Below are 17844 nucleotides of genomic sequence, written 5' to 3' on the forward strand. Positions count from 1 at the left end.
ATATTCTTTACAAAATACTGCATCAGCTTCAACGCATTGGATGCCGTAGTGATGCGGTATTCATCACAAAGTATATGGGCCACAAATTCAGCCAGGCGTAGATCGCCACGAAACGTCATAGCATGAGCCCTCCAGTACGATCTGCGCCGCCAGCCCTTGACAACGTTCATTTGCAAGACAGCAACCTGGTATGGGCGTGTGGTGGGGCGCACCGGAGCCAATGCTAAAGGGAGCCGAGCGGTGCAAGAGCCAAACAGGGCAGATTATACGCTTTACGGACCGGCGTGAACGTGTCGATCGCAGCTCAGTGCATTCCTCTTTCTCAAAATGACGTCCAGGCGCAGCAACTCCCAGGGTATCGTGGAGTATCGTGGATATTATAACGGTACTGCAAGTCGCACACTGTAGTGGGCCCGCACCAATTTGCAGGCGTCAGTTTCTCGTCGGATGACGACAAAAATAATCACCAGCTCAACCAGCTACATGTCTGATGCTGCAGTGTATTAATGAGCTGAACTCAACATGAGAGCCGAATAGCAGTGAGAGGGGCGAGACTCACAAAGGAATTTTGAGGAAAGCGGGAGGAAGCATGCGATATGGGAAAGGGACTCACAAATGGCAATCATTCTGGCGAGCAGCGATTAATAAATGCCATATTAATTCTACGTTCAATGAGAAACGGCACGCTCAACGTTGACGTAGAGACCAGGTCGGTGGCTTGCTGCGATTCTGAGGCAGGAAAAGAAAGCCGGTATGCGTCGTTGTCCTCCGCTACATCAATGCTACCAGGCCAGCAGAAGTTAGTGAACAGATCAAAAGGGGGGGCCAAGTTAAAAATGAGTCTAATTGTACTGGCGTGCTGAAAATATCCAGATCGTCAGCTATGTTCAACTAAAGATCCGTCGACGTGCTGTGTCCGTGACTGCCCAGCCTTTGCCTGGCTGCCAAAGTTTCCCTACCCAGTCCTCCCATAATTAGCAGTCCCCCTTTCAGTAACTACCTATGAGTCCAGCTGGACCTGCAGACTTGGTCGACGGTCGTGCTTGGACTCTTACTAACGTAACTAGTACTTGATTGATGACGGCGCGATACCAGGCATTTGTAGAACTACTCATTTGACGGGTAAGATTGTCCTCGGTTTGCCAATCACATCCTGTCCGAGAGCTCCTGTTATTAGCACATCGCCCGCAAATCTTGATTGCTGGAAGTAGTTGAGGGCATGCAATGCATGGCAGTGACTGTGCAGCCAGTAGGCCGTCTAGTGAGAAGAATTGTACATGTCATTACAAGGGACTGATTCTACTCTAGCAAAATGAGGTACGTTGGATCAAGTGCGAGTACCTATATTTGCATCAGATTGTTTCCATGGTTTGCATCTAGTTGGTCCCGTGGATGTGGCAGCAGCGCGTGGATCGTCCCGGGCAGCCCAAACGAATCGACCGAAAATTTGTTGGTCTAGCTTCCGCCAGCGGATGGCTACGGTGCCATAAAAAGTAGCTTGCTTGTACCGATGTATTTCACGAAGCAAAGTCATCTGACCTGGTATCGTCAATTTAATCCATCTTTCGGCACCCAAGGAAACAGAAATAACACGAGGCACTGGACGGAAAAAGGTTCGGAAAGAATCAGCGGCTCAAGCGAGTCCAAGATGAAAACACCATCATAGCCAGCCAGATAGATACCAATGTAACTTGCTTCTGCAAGATTTACAGATCGTTTAGTCATACTAATGACAAACGGCCCTACAAGCCTCACCAGCGATTCTGTTTGCCATCGCGAGTCGAGCCATCATCTCAGCCGTCTCCAGTCCTTCGTATCCGTGCAAGACCACCGCCTGCTGAAACCCCTCGGGGCGGGAAGCATTAGCTGACATCGTCCGGCGGAGGAGACTTCCAGCGTCCACATCGGGTAGCCCGGGTCGGGGGAGACGACGCCAAAGGAAACCCGCGGAAACACGTCGTTACGGTCCCAGAGTTTCCGATAACGTGACGACATTACTAAGGCGCTCAGGAAGGATAACGTGAGTTGTTCGGATTGTTGGCGAAGCCGTGTCAGGCAAGTTATGGGCAAGTGTAATGCCTTGGCGGTCTGTGCTATGTACACGAATATAATGTAGTATTTACAGGAATAAAAATGATGCTACAAATATCAACTTCTTCGCCTGTTTAGACCATATTCTTCTCTCAACTCGGCCGGGAGTTTGTGAGTCTGCGCCAAAGCCTTTTGCCTGCAGATCCTGATTCTGCGGACTCGCCAGCAAGCGCCTGTCCACTCACGTCCCTGGGCTGTGTTTCCTGTCGCGCGTCTTCTGTAGCACTGACGGTTGGCGTAACGTGGGGAGAGCCTAGGACGAGACTTCCCCTGCGCTGCCTTTTATTTGGAGTATTTCGAGTCCTGCCGGATTGTGTAAGTTTCCGTCTGGCTTTAGTGGCTGAAGACCGGTTGGTCGCGGTTGCTAGAGATCGTTCCGCTGTAGTTGCTCGAGATCTAACCTCGTGCTGTTGCGTTGTCTGCGTCGGCGTCGGCGTCGGCGTCGGCGTCGGTGGCTGTGTCGGTGGCTGCGTCGGTGTCTGCGTCGGTGTCGGCGTCGGCGTTTCTGGAATTTCCATATTCGTCCGCGATGGCCCATGCTGACTCCCATTGGTGCTGTCCTCGACGGCGTCTTCCGACTGCTCGGTGCTGCCGACTTCCCTTTCCTCCTCTTGTCCTTCTGGTTCGAAAAGCAATCTCAATCGCTCTAATCTCAGGAGGAGAGTTTGGGTTTTGCTCGCCAGAACAACTATCTCACCACCCCCATCCTTCTCCTCGCCAACTTCCAAAAGAAGTCGGATCGGCTGATGCAACGAATATTCACCCACAAGGCCGGGAATTTGCGATCCATCCCACCTGAACCTTATAAAAGCGCCTCTCTCGGCATCTGCACACTCGATCTTGATCATGTTCATACCAACACTATACTCAGAGCCCCAAGCCCTTAGTGCTGTGCCCTGTACGAATTTGCGCTTCAACGGGGATCCTTTCTCCACCACACAGGGTTCGATGGTTAACACACCATTCGATCCATTCGTCGGAAGATGTACCCAATTCGCTAGCTTCCAGCTCTTCCTGCCTTTGAGCTGGGCGACATACGTTTCTTCACGCTTACACGGCCCCGTCGTTGCACAATCACCCTGCTCCGAGCACATGTGGAGCCGAATACCAAAACATCTTTCCCAGAAACGTAGCCTGGGATCTTCGTCGTAGGGAATAGCAGCGCCCTTCGATACGGCAAGACTACGGCGCACGTTAGCAAGGTCAGCGTTGCGCGGCGCAGAGTAACGTACGATGCGTCCTCTGCTTTGATAAAGACCACCTGACATTCTGGCATGCCAGCCTCTGTAAGGGCGTTTCCGATCCTGGTCGCGAACATATCCCGGATGTAAGCATTTGACGTGGGTGCTTCCCCGGACACAGTGAATTCTATCAAACGACGGTGATTTTTGATCATGGTTTCAATCAAAGCCAGCGGAGCCTCGAAGACCTTGCCGAGTTTTTCTCTGATTTCATCAAGCGCTATGGTGTGCGAGTCACACGTGAAATCTTCTGCGAAATCGGGCGTCAAGTGGTGAACATAGGTTGCGGCGACTTTGAACATCCAACTGTTATGATCGCATCGAACGTGCAACCACCTCCAGAAGTCGGCCATGCCGCCAGCACAGCCGACTGCTTTCCCGGCCAGCAATGTATTGGGGAACCAGACGAAACGAAATGCCAGGTCCTGTCGACTGATGTTAGTATGGCAAGGGCCGCAGACACACGTCGCACTTACCATCGTGCAAGCTCCCACATCGGCATACCCTTGCGTGGCCTCAGGATCAACAGCTAGGTTTGACAACTTTTTGTTTCCGCGTTCCACCCATGCTTTCGTAAGAATTGACTCGTCCTCGCAAATGATTTTGTTTCCCGTAGGATAGCCAACCTCCTCCATGCACCGCGCGAACTGCTTCTGTATTTCTAAGCCTGGACCTCCACCAGTCCATATCATGGGGACTGCGTTCGTCACTGTCCAGTCGTTTTGCTCTAGCGTGTCGCTGTCGTCCTTGCCAAGTGCCCTTTTGACGTCGAGTTGGATGTAGTGGAACGCGTCGGCGAGGAGTTGTCTGATAACATCCCATTTACAGACACCATATTTGTCGCAGAGCTTGAGAAAGAAATCCCCCTCGGAGCCGGGCGTGCAAAGATTTTCGTCCATAGATTGTTTCGCGCCCGAACTGGTCGTGTCCATATCGATAACCATTTCGTGTCCCAGCGTCCGGAAACGTCCTGGTTCCAAAAACTTGACGTTGGTTGGAAGCTTATATGCTGCCATAGACAGACCGCCTGGTCCTACTGGAGCTTCACCAAACGTAACACTTTTTGGCTCTGGGTTGCCAGCGCCAGAATAAGAGGCAGAGGTGGCAGATGAGGCGAAGTTCAAGCCGACCGTGATTCTTTTTTGTGGTTCTCGTGATTCTTCGGCGGTCGGCTCCGAAGTTGCCGGACGTGCCTGCGAGGGTGAGGCATCTTTCTGGGTACGACGGGATTGGGGTGAGATGCGCATTTCGCTCGAGGCAGGGCGATAATTAGATGCTGCTTAAATTCCGATGCTCCCAAAGCGAAAAATTGCCTGACGCGAAGATAGCCGGTGACTGGCGTAATGGAAGCCAAGCAGGAGTGGAAGGCTTTTGGGCTGAGGCGTATAACCATGTGTATCAAGCAGACCCACTCTAATGGCGTCGCGAACGCGCCACGCCGCTGCAAAACCACGAGAATTGCACGGACTGGCGCGCACTGATGGGGCGGCGTTCACTGAGGTATGGGCGCACACCCAGATTGTTGGTACAGATAGGTACGTATTAATACGATAGTTGGTGATAGAATAGGTTCATTCGTGGTATTGTTATTCTATGGTACAATACTCGTTCGTGGCCTCCCAAAGCTCTGTGGAAGCCATCGTACAAAAATGGGCCCACCACCCATTTGGACCAATCAGAGAACCCCATTCCTCGCCTCAGCCAGCAGCTGCCACCTGACGTTGGGCAGGCTGCAACACAAATGCTTCGGTACCAACGCGAACCAAGCACATGGGTCCCGATGTATCGGTGTCAGTGCATGCAGGCTTCACCCGACCATGTGTACCCATCATCAAGCCGTTGTTGTCCGGTATACCCAAGTGGCTACGGGAAGCGCAACTGAGACTAGGGTCGGCCGTGTTAAGCCGACCTCCGCAGCTCGAGTCGCGTTATGTCGGTACCTGCAACCTTGGTGTCCGCCGGTTTCACACCTCTACCCACTGTCAACGCAGCTCAAACGAGGCGTTAGCAGCTGATTAGTCTTCCACTAGGCCCGTTGCACATGTTCAGATTTGCGTTTTTGCTTCATCCAGACCGTGAGTATTGCTTTTTCATCTCATGCTGGAATGTTCCCTCGCTTTTTTCCTTGCCCAAAAGATACAGTGTCCTACACCTTTCACTCCGCTTTGTACATTGGACCAGAGAGTGAGTGTCCTTGCATCATCAAAGACCCTGCACCCGCCCGGCTTTACAGATCTGGCGATGGTGTCACACCTCTGCCCCGCCAGGAAACACCGGCAGACTAGTCTCGCTGGTGGTCGCAATCGGCTGTCTCAACAAGAACTTATGTATTTATTTGGAGGACTTCCTGAGAAGGTAGATATCTGGGATGGCTCAATTTTGTCGGCTTCGTAAACGGGAGCTCCTTTGTCGGTGGTAGCGTGCTTCCAAATGAAGTCAGGAAGTGTTGGTCTTCCTAGGAGTGGCATTATTGGGTCAGTCGTGAGGAGTTGCCCGGCAAGACGTCGTGGCTCAAGAGAAATAGAAACCTCTCTAAATTCTTTTTTCTTTCGTGGCTTCCGTGCCACGGAGCCTGCCATCAAAAGCGCGAGGCTCTAGGCAAGGAAGAGTTGGAACACAGACCGCATCGAAGCCTAGCAAAGCCGACGAGAACGATTGGCGAGACGGCGCAGCGCAAGAGGATTATGAACTCTTGAAATCCATCGTCGTCGTAGCTGTTACGAGTCTGTTAGCCATGCCATCAGAACTGCGGGCCTTTCGACCTACGAAAGCTATCGTCGCTAACAGCCACTGGTAGCGGCAGAAGTGGCAACGTTTCCGGAGGGGAAGATTGGCCACATTTCTCGCTGGCGCCGGTGTAGATGCGAGACGGATGATAAACGTCCACCCAAAGAAGCTCGAAGCAATTTCGACCAACAGGATCGGTAAGCAGACTAGGGGTTGGTTTTGACCTCGAGTTTCTTTCTCCGAGTCGTCTTGGCAGCTCGTCAACGACGATCACGAAATAAACACTCTTTTCAACATGGAACGTCCTGCGAGCCATCCGCCAAGACGTTGGCGACAGGAGAGGTCACAGCTGGTTCAGTCAAAGGGCTCACGTGTTCAACCTCGATGCTAGCTGCAAGTTTCGTGGAATACTGATCGTAGCTCTTTGAGCTACATCTTGTACATAGAGCCCACCGTACACGAGGAGTGTGTATCCGTAGCAATAGACCTAATTCAACCTGCCCATGTGCACCCTGTCCTACCCGAAGCCGACCTCGCGGGCGGAAAATGCTACATTCTATGGGACTTGAAGTCAAGCTGAAAGTTTTTGCGACTTTGATCAGTCTTGGCAATTAATTTTCCTGGTACTTATTGCAGAAAGGCGATTCAATTGGCGGGGTTGGCAATGAGTGTATAACTGCCATGTTGCGTTTCCAGAGGAGCACCAGAGGTGCCGAGGAGAATGAGAATCCACGATGGGTGAAAGCTAGTGCGGGGGCTCAACGGGCGACTGTAAGGACTCAGCGGGGCGTTCGCGGCATATCATCTGGCCTCTCCGAAAATATCATTAAAGCTAGGGTAACATGAGTCAACGATGGGTGAGACGTTGGCTAGTCTTGTGTCACAGAAAACCAAAGTCGACATAAATTGATGCGGACAATATTTCAGCGCGACCCATATCGAAAGTCGCAAGAGCACGTACCACCAGCAATGCACGCGATGCTCTCAGTGCCGTATTGGTATGAGCAGATGACTGCTCATACCTCAACCCGATGCAGCTTGCGACAGCGGCTTCCGCTCTCAGCTGTGTTAAGGGCACTTGGCTCCGGGTACACGGCAGACCGAGTCAACCCTATTGCTCCGGGTAATCAGCTCTAGACATAGCTGCAAGCAGGATCCTCAGACGGTCTTGATTCAGTGTAGGGCTTACTGCACTGTCTTTAGTCTGATTTGATTATTTACCTCCTCTTGAACCCTGCTTTGCATGGAAGCCAACGTTACTGCTGTGATGATGCTGTATAATAACCCTCAAAACGCCGCAGCAATCGCGGCACTCACACAATAAGCCACTCCAGAAACACGACTGTGGCTGCGAAGATGAAAGCTAATCGCTTCCACCGGAGAGCAGACCGACCAAACACAAGAGGTGGACAACAGGACGGGGATTTCTCCACCTCAACGAAGTAGACGCAGATACGATATGCGAGAACCTCGAACAAGCCCCAGCACGATCGACTAAGTATTTCTAAAATTGACAAAGTCTGCTCAGTGTCAGCGGATGACGAATATCAAATAAGTTCACTTCACTACAGAGTGTGTCCTGAAGTGCGACCTTGAACAGCAAAGGCCCCTCGAGGGTTTTAAGCAATAGGTCTCGTTGAGCAAGAATGAAACTTTCGCAGCTTAAGTAATGATTCGCTCCAGCCATCACTTGATAGTCATGGAAAAAAATGAGCAGACAGTGTCGCTTTTGAATGTAATCGAAAAAGCGATTCGTACTTTTGAACATCGTCAGAACAACCAAATGGCAGATTCGATGAGTCTATCTAGCACGCCCATGGATTGGTAAAGGTTGTCTTTGGGTTGTTGTTGCCGCTTGAACTGCTTGCGTGAGTCTCCGCCATGGCTAAATTTGCCTGACCCGACCTGAAGATGAACAGCGAGTGCGCAGAGGCAGCAAAAAAGAAGTCTCCAGCGGATACCTAGTGGCAGGTACTATATTGATTCTTTTATAACATTGAGCCTCTTTTTTACTTCTGATGTAATGGAGGGGGGATTCACTTGGCTATTTGGGAGTACTTCTACGGAACAGTAAAAGAACGATCAGCGAGTCAGATATCCAGCTCGAATAGCGCAACTCCGTGGAACAAATACGTACATTTGGCAAAAACCTTTCTCATGATGATCGCGTGGACCCATAACGTAGTGTTAGCTGATAACTTCTATGTAACTAGTAGTACACACCGTGAGAATTTCGAGGACAAAGAGTACTGTGAAGGACAGAATACGCTCAGTGTCTCTTCTCGGATGTTACATCTCACATAGAGAAAGCTGCTGCATGTTTGCCCCTACCCACGTGGTGAATGCTGCGCCAGCATTATTTCGAGAGGCATACCGTAACTGGCTTCGCAACTGTTATTTACCGGTTGCTTCTCAATGTACCCATGTCCCTGCTGAACACTGTCCAGTCATCACATGGCAACGACGTCTCTATGGACTCACTTGAATCATGTCTAGCACGAGCGAGTTCTCGTGTCAAGCCATATACTCGTCAACTCCTAGCGACTCTCCCGATATGTGCGAGATTGTGTCCCAGGCCACCATCAAACCCAGCTCCTCAACGAGAATATCCACACGCGATCTCTCGATTTCAGCTATTGTAGACAACTCATCACCCTGGACCTGCACAGACAATCTCGTTGAGCAGTTTCCTCAGCAGAAGAGCACTCTCGCAGACGATCTGGGGACCCTCGGCTCCGGGGATGACATCCAGTCCCCCGTGGGCCAGTACCGCCTGAAAGGTACTGCTTCAATACAGGACCATTTCAGCGCCGACTCTAAAATGATTGTGCACGACATCCAAAGCAAGTTATAAGCGCTGCAGCCTGCATAGAAGGTCCATGCCTTGAGACAGATGTACGGGAACGTTTTCAGTGTCGATGTTGTCCGCAGAGCAATGTACAAGTGCAATTACACTTGATGCCTCAAGGCATTCCGCCGCAACGATCATCTAAGAAGACATAAGCAAACGTATGTTGCGCTGCATAGTCAAAGGGTTGTGCAATTTGATACTAATTAGACACTAGACTCCGTAAGGAAGGCCAGCACCACTTCTCGTGCGAGTTCTGCGGAAAAGTCCAGTTCAACAGAAAAGACAACCTCGACAACCACCGCAAGCTGCACACGCGTTTCATCGGCAACAAATGTAGTGTAGAACTCATCCCGGCGGTCGTCCCTACTATCGAGCAGGAAAAGCGCAGCCGAGAGTTCAGAGCCGAATCTTAAATTGATGGCGAAGAAGCACGATGATTTCCGAGCCATTCGGGCTTGGCTCATAGCGTTGATGAACTTATAGAGGAAACCGCCAGTGTAGGGCATATTATACTGCGTATGCTGCAGTAAAGCTACCAGTGTGCTTTAGTACAAATGTATTTGCTCGCGAGTTAGAAAATCAAGTGAATACTTTAGAAACTATATTAGTTGTCGTTAAAAGACAGTCAACCGTCTAGAACAGACTTTGCTGCCAACAGGCATTACATGATGGGGTTCGGGGGGGGGGGGGGGGGGGGGGGGCGCTATTCTAGATATCTGGTGACGGTCAAGCCAAAGCTATGCCCAGACTTAGCGAGTCACGCTCGTCAGTACGAATAGGTAGTACTGTACCTATGCATACTGTACTGATCAATTGCCAAATCACCTGTGCGGACGGAGCCTGAGGTCTTTACTGAGGGGGGCAGCATCGACGACGGACGATGTCTGTGGAGTAATTATAGAGTCACGAAAGAATGGGGGCTTACAGAAGGGACATGGCAATCAAGCAACGTGATCGAGGACAAGCGAAGTAGAGCAGCAGTTTCCACTGTATGCAAACAATTTAAGGGCATGCAGTTAGTGTGCGATATGTAAGAATGACAAAGAATAGACCTGTCACAATGCAGAAGTAGTATGTGGTCGAGCGATCTGGCTTGTGTCAGGAGCACAGAATGGGGAAGGCGAGTGATGGCCAAAGCTGAGTGAGAATAGCGCTCAGTAAGACACTGCGGTCTTACTGGTGTCATTTTGTCCTTTCTGCAGCCTGCCCCAACCTCAGGTGGCAGCGGCTGGCTAAGGCGAGGAATGGAGCCCCCTGATTGGTCCAAATGACCGATAGACCCAAGTTTGTACGATGGCTTTAAAAGAAGGCGCGCAAGGAGAGAATTGACGAGGATCAATTGGTTGTATTGGTGATGATGATGAGGCTAAGTTCTGTGTGGGTGGAGAAGCCACCTCCTCTGACTAACAATTCCTCTGCCAAACCGCCTGCATACAGCTTCCACAGAGCTCAGGGAGGCCACAAACGAGTATTGTACCAGATACTAGCAACACCACGAGTCAACCTATTCTATCACCGAATATCGTATAATATTAATACGCACCTATCTATACCAACACTAATCAGCCCGAAAACATTCTGCGGCATTATACCTAACACAGGTGCAGCCGGTTGTTCATCGGCTGGATTCCCTCAATTAACAGCCCTAATAAAGATCATAGCTTCTCTTAAGATTGAGAAGTCGCCAGTTGCGAAGGTTAATTTCGGCACTAGATCGATAACCTCAGTGGGCATCATGAGGATACCCACGGCGGTGGGAACCGTCAACTTACAAGTTTTAAAAGGCGCCACCCTTTTCCTTCTCTCCTTGACTGATATAAAGAAACTTTAACTACGGATCAACAACCTTAAAGACCTGTTGATTCAAGGCAATCTAGAGATTCCACTAGTACTAAGATAGGGATATCTCTAGTAGATACTAGCAGCTGTGGAGTTAACAGCTTTCTTCCTGTCCGAAAAACAGCTACGGCAACTACATCAACGCTTCAGGCATCTATCAGTTGAAGGCCGAACCGAATCCTGAAACAAACCGGCGAAAAATTCGACTTGTCGATGCTAGAGAAACTCACGAAGATATGCCACCATTACTAGCTAAACTCTTAAGTACCTAGCAGATTCAAATTCACTACTAAGGACGATTATAAATGTAACTATAAGGTTATCATTAATATATTCTATATTAATAAACTCCCTATTTTACACATGGTTAACTCTACAACTATATTCAACGCCGCTAGGTTCCTTGACCCAAGGAACTAAAAGGTAAAAGACGTTTAGGACACTCTCCGTAAATGCTAGCTAGATATCTATCTCGGCCCTCTTAAATCGCTAATACACAATGCCAGTAAGAACTTCGCGTCTACTAAGTTCCGCCAGTATAGGAAGGCAATAAGCGTTCAAGTCTATAAGGTGCCGATTAAAGCACGTCATAGCGTCAGAAAGGTTGAGAGATACCACAGAAAACTGCGGAGAGCTTATAATATCATCAATAGCGAGCTCAGCGAGCATTTCCCTCCACACCAGAAACTACAGATAGCTGTGAAGGCAATTAATAACTCGGCAGGCCCGGATAGATTAATCCCGGCCCTGCTAGTGTTCAGATCTATTCCGAGGCTGTCAGATGACTCGCCACCACACGCATCTATAATCAGGAGAGGAGAAGCTATCCGGAAAGCGATGAAAGAGACACGGAGGACCCTAGCGAAGAGGCAACAGACCAACCACCACGGCAATCCACTCGCTACCTCTACAGTCTAAAATACGCGTATATTATGAGAAAGAAGGATAGCAGGGTCCTTAAAAGTTGATTGGAATCGACAAGGAGGACTGTGTGTTAGCCGTCAAAGACCTTCCGTTCAACGGTTGTTCAGCCGTATCGCCGGGAGGTAGAGGAACAAGAAGGGCTGGAGCCTGGGAGCCACAAGCCTGCTGCCATAGATCCCAGAGCTCTGGCCCATATAGGAACTCAGCCGGCCACCGGGGCAGCAATTCTATTGGGACAGAATTGCCCTGGTGAGCCGGCCCTAGAGCCGGGCTCTACGTCAGAAGAGAGATATCAAGGAGACGACAGGCGCGGGGTGCCCGGCTCCGTCGGTCTCTCAGCGGCCCCAGAAGCCACAAACGGTGCCGGCGACGCCAACCCGCAGGTGCCGGCGGTGGCACATTAGCACCCAACGCCGGCCGGGGCTGCTAGAGGAGGAACCGACAGAGTTATTGAAGAAGTAGCGGCGGGAGAAGAGGAAGAAGGTCCCCGAAGATTGACCAGGAAGACACGTAGTCGCCCACAAAAGCGCATAATAGATAAGATATTCCTTCAAGAGGCATAGATAATAGATCCAGAGACTGGCGAATCGTTGATACCGGAAGTGTCCTTCATGGAAGCGTGGATCGTCGACCAGGACACTAGCGAAAGCTCTATCTCCACGAAAGAAATAACGACTTCCAACTAGCAGTTGACTTACAACAGCAGGGGGTAATCACAACTCCAGGAGACCACTTACAGCATCTGACAGAAGGGAGATTGATAACCTGCTCGCACGAGAAGTCTTCGAATTCATTCAATACAACGAAGAGAAACACCAAGGCATCCGGTCTTCGATCCGAGGACGGTCAGAGAGGTCAAAGGGAAGGATACAACTATCCCATATGAAAAATCACGACTAGTTATCCGCGGCTTCAATAACACAGAAAAAGAGGCAATTCTAACAGCCAACCCAGCAATACAACGATCAAGCCAACGTCTACTTATAGCTCTGGCACCTGTTCTCGCTGAGAGAGGTATCTTCGTCTGGATCAGAGATGTTAAGCAAGCGTACACACAATCAACCACGGCGCTCAACAGGACGATCCTAGCCAAAGTTTCGAAACATTTGGAATCCGTCTATCCTCCAGGAACGATCATAAGAGTAATCAAACCACTGGAGTTACTCAAACATATATTCCTGCATTTACACCTACTTCTTGCAGTTCACCCTGGACTTCTCCTCCATAGAAACAACCTCAGCGATCGCGTTAAGGCCCTCTGCCTCTCCCCACCCTTCTGCATTTGTCTATGCTTCTATTATCTCCGGCCTTCCCGTCTAGATTCTGCGGTTGTACTGGCTTGGCTGCTCGCCGTTACCTTAATCTAGCTGCTCGTTAGTCGATTTGCTAGAGCAGTTATTTGCCGGCGTCAAATCAGCATGGCTACCGGCCTAGCGCCGCGCTGGTGCCGTGGCGAGCTACTCTTTATTGCGTCATTCTCGGCGGCGGAGAGGCAAAGGGCTCGCTAAACGGTGTTGAGCTATTATAGATGACTGCACTAGCCGATCGGCGGATGGCGTTGCTGACCGCCATCTGGCAGCGACGTCTTGACTGATTTCGCGGTGACTACATAGCTCCTCTACTGTATCATCAACATGTCCAGCCTGATAGCATTTGCACGCTGGCGAATGCGCGCGTGGCACGGTGGTACGGTTACCGGCACCATCTCCTCGCCGCGACCGACTTCGCTGTCAATTGGTCTCATGCTTTCCGAGAGATGCAACTCTACTGGGAAACGCGCCGAAAAGGTAATGTTCATGACATTTAACACTATAAAGCCAAGAGATTGCTTTGGTCTATTTTGCTTGGTGGTGAGCGGCGTACAAGTTGTCTCGGCCGCTCCACATCTATAAGAATAGATCTGCTGTGGCCGTTAAGATCTTCCGTATCTTATTAGCACAATGCTTACGACTTGTTTAAGTATTTTTGAAGAGAATTTATTAATTCTAGAACACATATACATTTGAATTCTTTAAAAAGGTGAAACAAACTGATTTCATGTCTTCCTGGGCAAAAAAGATAAATCTCCGCTCTAGTCCGGCAGAAGGCACTTGCGGCTGTTCGCGCCGGGATGGCACCAGGCATTGCATTTTCCATCTAGTGCCTGAGACTCCCGACACTTGCATGTACTGCCACAAACCTTAGCGCATGTACAGCTCAGCAGTCTTCGTAACTTCTGCTCCCGTTCTGTAAACATCTCCATATTGCGATCCTGCTCGTCACGACTTAAAGTCCGAATGACTTCTCGAAAGATGTCTTTCAGGTGACCCCATCCGCTAAGTAATTGACGCGGAACTGACTCGTTCGAGGTATTCGGGTGCTCAACTCTCCATATGAGCGTCTCAATCCATGGAAGAATATGCCGGCGATCGATAAACATACCTCCATGCATCCAAGAATCAGCTATCGTGAGCACCGCGTGGGGAATGGCGGTAGGCATGATTAGACAGTCTCCAGGCTCTAGAATGATGACATTGACATCCGGCGCCCAGTCACTACCTTGCTCTTGAAAGTCGTTGATAGGAGCGGTTCGAGAGGCAAAAATCCAAGCCTTTAAACCCGACATAGTTCTCACCCATGTCCCACCAGGCGTGTCAACATGGAAACCGGTAAAGGCGCCTTCTTGTGCGAACAGTGAGAACGATATAGATGAAATCATATCTATTTCCCTACCATGAATCACAGCCGCGCTGCTTTTCTTTCCGGGGCCTGCGCCAGTCTTCTCTTCATTCATTCGAGATGCAACCTGTAAGCGAGAGTCGATCGCTTGCATGACAGCAAATCTGTTATCATGAAGGCATTCCGGTATTGGCGGTATTTGTCCAAGGAATTCCAGATCGAGAATTGTGAACGGTAAGCCGCCGCAGATCGTGGTTTCTCTCCTTATAGCGCCAATTGCCTCATCGACGGGCATTGAGACTGGTGTCCTCTCTTTTTCTCGGGCATCTTGTATACTGACTTTGCTTCCGGGCAGACGGAAGCGATCGCATAGGGTCTGCATAGGGTCATCCGGTGTATTTTGTGACCCCTTTATCAAAATAGGCTGCGTCATAGCTTGATCCCGGGCGAGCAACTCTTTCGCCTCACATTCTGTCACTGAGTAGACATCTATCAAATCGCTGGGCTGAGCTGAGCTTCCAAGCTTAGCAAATGATATGTTGTCCGAAGGAAACATCTCCTTAAGCAAGCGTATGTTGGTATGCCAGTAGGCGTCCTCCTCGTTGACGACCATCTCCCGACATTTTTTCAGCACGGACTTGATCTTCTCAGCGTACTTTGCTTGTGGATCAAATACGCTTAGGGTATGATCGGGCATGAGAGGCACATCTTCCCACTCTGGCGACTCGCATGTGTGTTCTGGCCGCTTGTCTCGTGCCAGGCGTCCTTGGTTGTGGATGAAGACGCGGCTGCACGCACGACATCGCTGATGCTTAATATTGTGATGCATGCTGAGTTTTCTCCTTATACAAGAAGCCCCACATCCGATGAGACATTGGATTCGTTCTTTGTGTTGGCGCTGTCGTTGCTTTCGTGCTTTGGTCGGGATAATGAGATCTTCGCCGACATGGTCAGGATGTTTGTTTTGATGCGAAGTCCATTTCTGCCCAATCAAGATTTGGCCGCAGCATCGCTTATGTGGGAGCTTTCTGTGGTTTTTGAAACTTGGAGACTCGTAGGTTGTACCGCAGACACATGTGACAGAAGCCATTGAACAGGTACGCGAGCAAGAAATGGATGAGAAGGCACGCAGACCCCAAAAAGGCACGCGAACGCTGAAGAGGTACGTGAGGCACGTGGAGAGGCACGTGGACGCGCGTGGACGCTGAAAAGGCACGCAGACACTAAAAAAGCACGCGGACACTAAAAAGGCATGCGGACACTAAAAAAGCACGTGGACACTAAAAAAGCACGCGGACACTTAAAAAGCACGCAGACACTTAAAAAGCACGCAGACACTTAAAAAGCACGCAGACACTTAAAAAGCACGCAGACACTTAAAAAGCACGCAGACACTTAAAAAGCACGCAGACACTTAAAAAGCACGCAGACACTTAAAAAGCACGCAGACACTTAAAAAGCACGCAGACACTTAAAAAGCACGCAGACACTTAAAAAGCACGCAGACACTTAAAAAGCACGCAGACACTTAAAAAGCACGCAGACACTTAAAAAGCACGCAGACACTTAAAAAGCACACAGGACACTAAAAAGGCACACGGACGCTGAAAAGGCACGCGGAGTGTACAAAGAAGCTTGTCTTCAGGCAGGGAGAAAAAGCCGCCGCAACCAGCCACCGTTGTTTGGAAGTTGCGATTTGCTTCAAAGACAGAGGTACCCTACACCACCAAGACCAACAAGCGCAGTCCGCGTTCCACCCTTCATCAACATCACCTCAGAAACTCTAATTTTGGATCCAAACCCACGGAATCTATCGAAATCGAACGTCTAACATGATTCGAGTAGATCAACGTATTCTGGATCGCTCTGGCGATGCCACACCCGTTCCCCAAACGGCAACGAGGTGACGCCCGGCATAGAACTGCCACATACATACAATGCGGCCCGACAGCATTTGCTACACAATGCCTCTTCACCTACTCTTGAACCGGTGTCAGGAAGGACGGACAATCACTACGAACTTCCTGTCATGACCAAGACGACGGCAAACAAAAAGCTAGCTTCTCTCCCCTTCAGCGGCGACGAATTTGACCTCGCCGTCGGAGCCAGACTAGTACATGACCTCGATACAGGCATCAAAGTGGCGATCCGAGTGGCTATACCGGCTTGAAGAAGGGCTTCTTCAGCCGTCCTACACCGAGCAAGCGGAGTCCCCTCCGCTAGCACCCTCTTACAATAGATCTGGCTGAGAGCCGCCGCCCGATACGCAAGACTAGATAACAGCCATCCTCTCGTCTCCCGGTTATACCACAACGCTCTCACTACTCGATTCATCGGCGCCAGCAGCGCGCTACCAGTAGATACGCGGGAGTGTAGTTAAATTCGAACAGGGTCTGTGTAGCAAGTTATAAGCCAAATCTGGTGATTCCCTTGCTTGTTGCTCTACTTCGTCTTGAGCGGGGAGTCTCCTTCACTACCCTACGCCCCAATCACTGTAGCGGGGTATCGCTTTAACCGGCTTCCTTCGTATTTCGCATATTTTGGCGCTAAATCATCGTGCAGCTTGTGGCTAATCTAACAAGGCCGCCCTCCACTTAAGTATGCAACAAGACGCTCTTCGAGCCATCGATGCGAAGACATCTCTCGGCATAACGGAAACGCATTTGTCTCATTCAAATGAGATAGCCATTTCAAGTACAGTATGATACTCCTTATCATTTCACCAGTTGTATCGTGAGGTTTCGGTCTGCGGTCTATTTTTCAGTGCGTTAATCAAAAGCAGCAGGATGGCCAAGTTACACTCTAGTCCCACAACTACGGAAACGTTAGCCCGGCTGAGCTGTAGTATGGATTCGAAAATGGAAAATCCTGAACTGGGGGCTCTCTTTTACTCTGATCTCACCCCTGTCCTGGATGATTTGATGCTCGCGCGACGAAAGAGTATACATGTCTCGAGAGAGGTCTAATTCGCCGTCACACACTCGCGGCGGTTGTAATACTAGCCCTTTGTGTGGAGGAGGTACAATCTAAACCGTCCGCGATTTTGGTAAAGATAACTGGCTTTTAAGGTAATATCGTCGGACAGTGATTCTATTGTGCTAAAGCGGACATACTCAACAGGCTACTATGAGTATTCCGCTGATGTACACTATAGTTTTGGTTTTGTGATACGGCTTCTTCTTACCGGCGAGGAATATCTTGATCTCAGATCCGCAGCTGGAATGGAAGATCGCGCGACACAGTCTACAGTTTTCCAAGCGCAAGCAAGCTGGAGTGCTTTGCTGAGCCTACCACCTGAGCTCCGCGAAAGTGTCTACAGACATGTGCTGGGCGATCGCTCCTGGCACATTACAGAGCCCAAGTCAGGGAGGCCGCAGACGTTCTAGGCGATCTAAGTGGGTTCTACTTTCCATTCGGCAACGCCGACGCACTCCTCCAATTCAGCAGGCAAATTCGCCGCGAAGCGTTGCCCCTAGCATATCGACGGATGGCCATACATACGGATGATATAGA

The 17844-nt window shown here is 50.0% G+C and overlaps 5 protein-coding genes across 6 annotated transcripts; 2 read left to right on the forward strand and 3 right to left on the reverse strand.

Moving 5' to 3' along the window:
- Nucleotides 1-2958: 2958 nt before the first annotated feature.
- On the reverse strand, nucleotides 2959-4579 carry LMH87_007707 (uncharacterized protein; the record flags this gene model as incomplete). Its single annotated transcript, XM_056199636.1, has 4 exons — nucleotides 2959-2987; nucleotides 3053-3273; nucleotides 3324-3757; nucleotides 3809-4579. 4 exons carry the CDS (start codon nucleotides 4577-4579, stop codon nucleotides 2959-2961), a joined length of 1455 nt encoding a protein of 484 aa, XP_056058066.1.
- Nucleotides 4580-6014: 1435 nt separating this feature from the next.
- LMH87_007708 (uncharacterized protein) lies at nucleotides 6015-6375 on the reverse strand (the record flags this gene model as incomplete). The annotated part of the gene is made up of 2 exons (XM_056199637.1): nucleotides 6015-6046; nucleotides 6099-6375. 2 exons carry the CDS (start codon nucleotides 6373-6375, stop codon nucleotides 6015-6017), a joined length of 309 nt encoding a protein of 102 aa, XP_056058067.1.
- Nucleotides 6376-8952: 2577 nt separating this feature from the next.
- On the forward strand, nucleotides 8953-9323 carry LMH87_007709 (uncharacterized protein; the record flags this gene model as incomplete). The annotated part of the gene is made up of 3 exons (XM_056199638.1): nucleotides 8953-8996; nucleotides 9054-9068; nucleotides 9125-9323. The coding sequence occupies 3 exons, from the start codon at nucleotides 8953-8955 to the stop codon at nucleotides 9321-9323; spliced, it is 258 nt and encodes an 85-aa protein (XP_056058068.1).
- A 4530-nt stretch (nucleotides 9324-13853) lies between these two features.
- On the reverse strand, nucleotides 13854-15160 carry LMH87_007710 (uncharacterized protein; the record flags this gene model as incomplete). 2 transcript variants are annotated; one of them, XM_056199640.1, is made up of 4 exons in its annotated part: nucleotides 13854-13899; nucleotides 14013-14037; nucleotides 14095-14334; nucleotides 14386-15160. In XM_056199640.1, 4 exons carry the CDS (start codon nucleotides 15158-15160, stop codon nucleotides 13854-13856), a joined length of 1086 nt encoding a protein of 361 aa, XP_056058069.1. The 2 variants fall into 2 exon arrangements, with proteins under 2 accessions (XP_056058069.1, XP_056058070.1); XM_056199639.1 differs by lacking the exon at nucleotides 13854-13899 and having other exon boundaries at nucleotides 13989-14032.
- Nucleotides 15161-15443: 283 nt separating this feature from the next.
- On the forward strand, nucleotides 15444-16501 carry LMH87_007711 (uncharacterized protein; the record flags this gene model as incomplete). The annotated part of the gene is made up of 3 exons (XM_056199641.1): nucleotides 15444-15493; nucleotides 16021-16044; nucleotides 16177-16501. The coding sequence occupies 3 exons, from the start codon at nucleotides 15444-15446 to the stop codon at nucleotides 16499-16501; spliced, it is 399 nt and encodes a 132-aa protein (XP_056058071.1).
- Between the last annotated feature and the right edge of the window lie 1343 nt (nucleotides 16502-17844).

Source organism: Akanthomyces muscarius, assembly GCF_028009165.1.
Source record: "Akanthomyces muscarius strain Ve6 chromosome Unknown contig_11, whole genome shotgun sequence".
Taxonomy (NCBI): Eukaryota; Fungi; Ascomycota; class Sordariomycetes; order Hypocreales; family Cordycipitaceae; genus Akanthomyces; species Akanthomyces muscarius.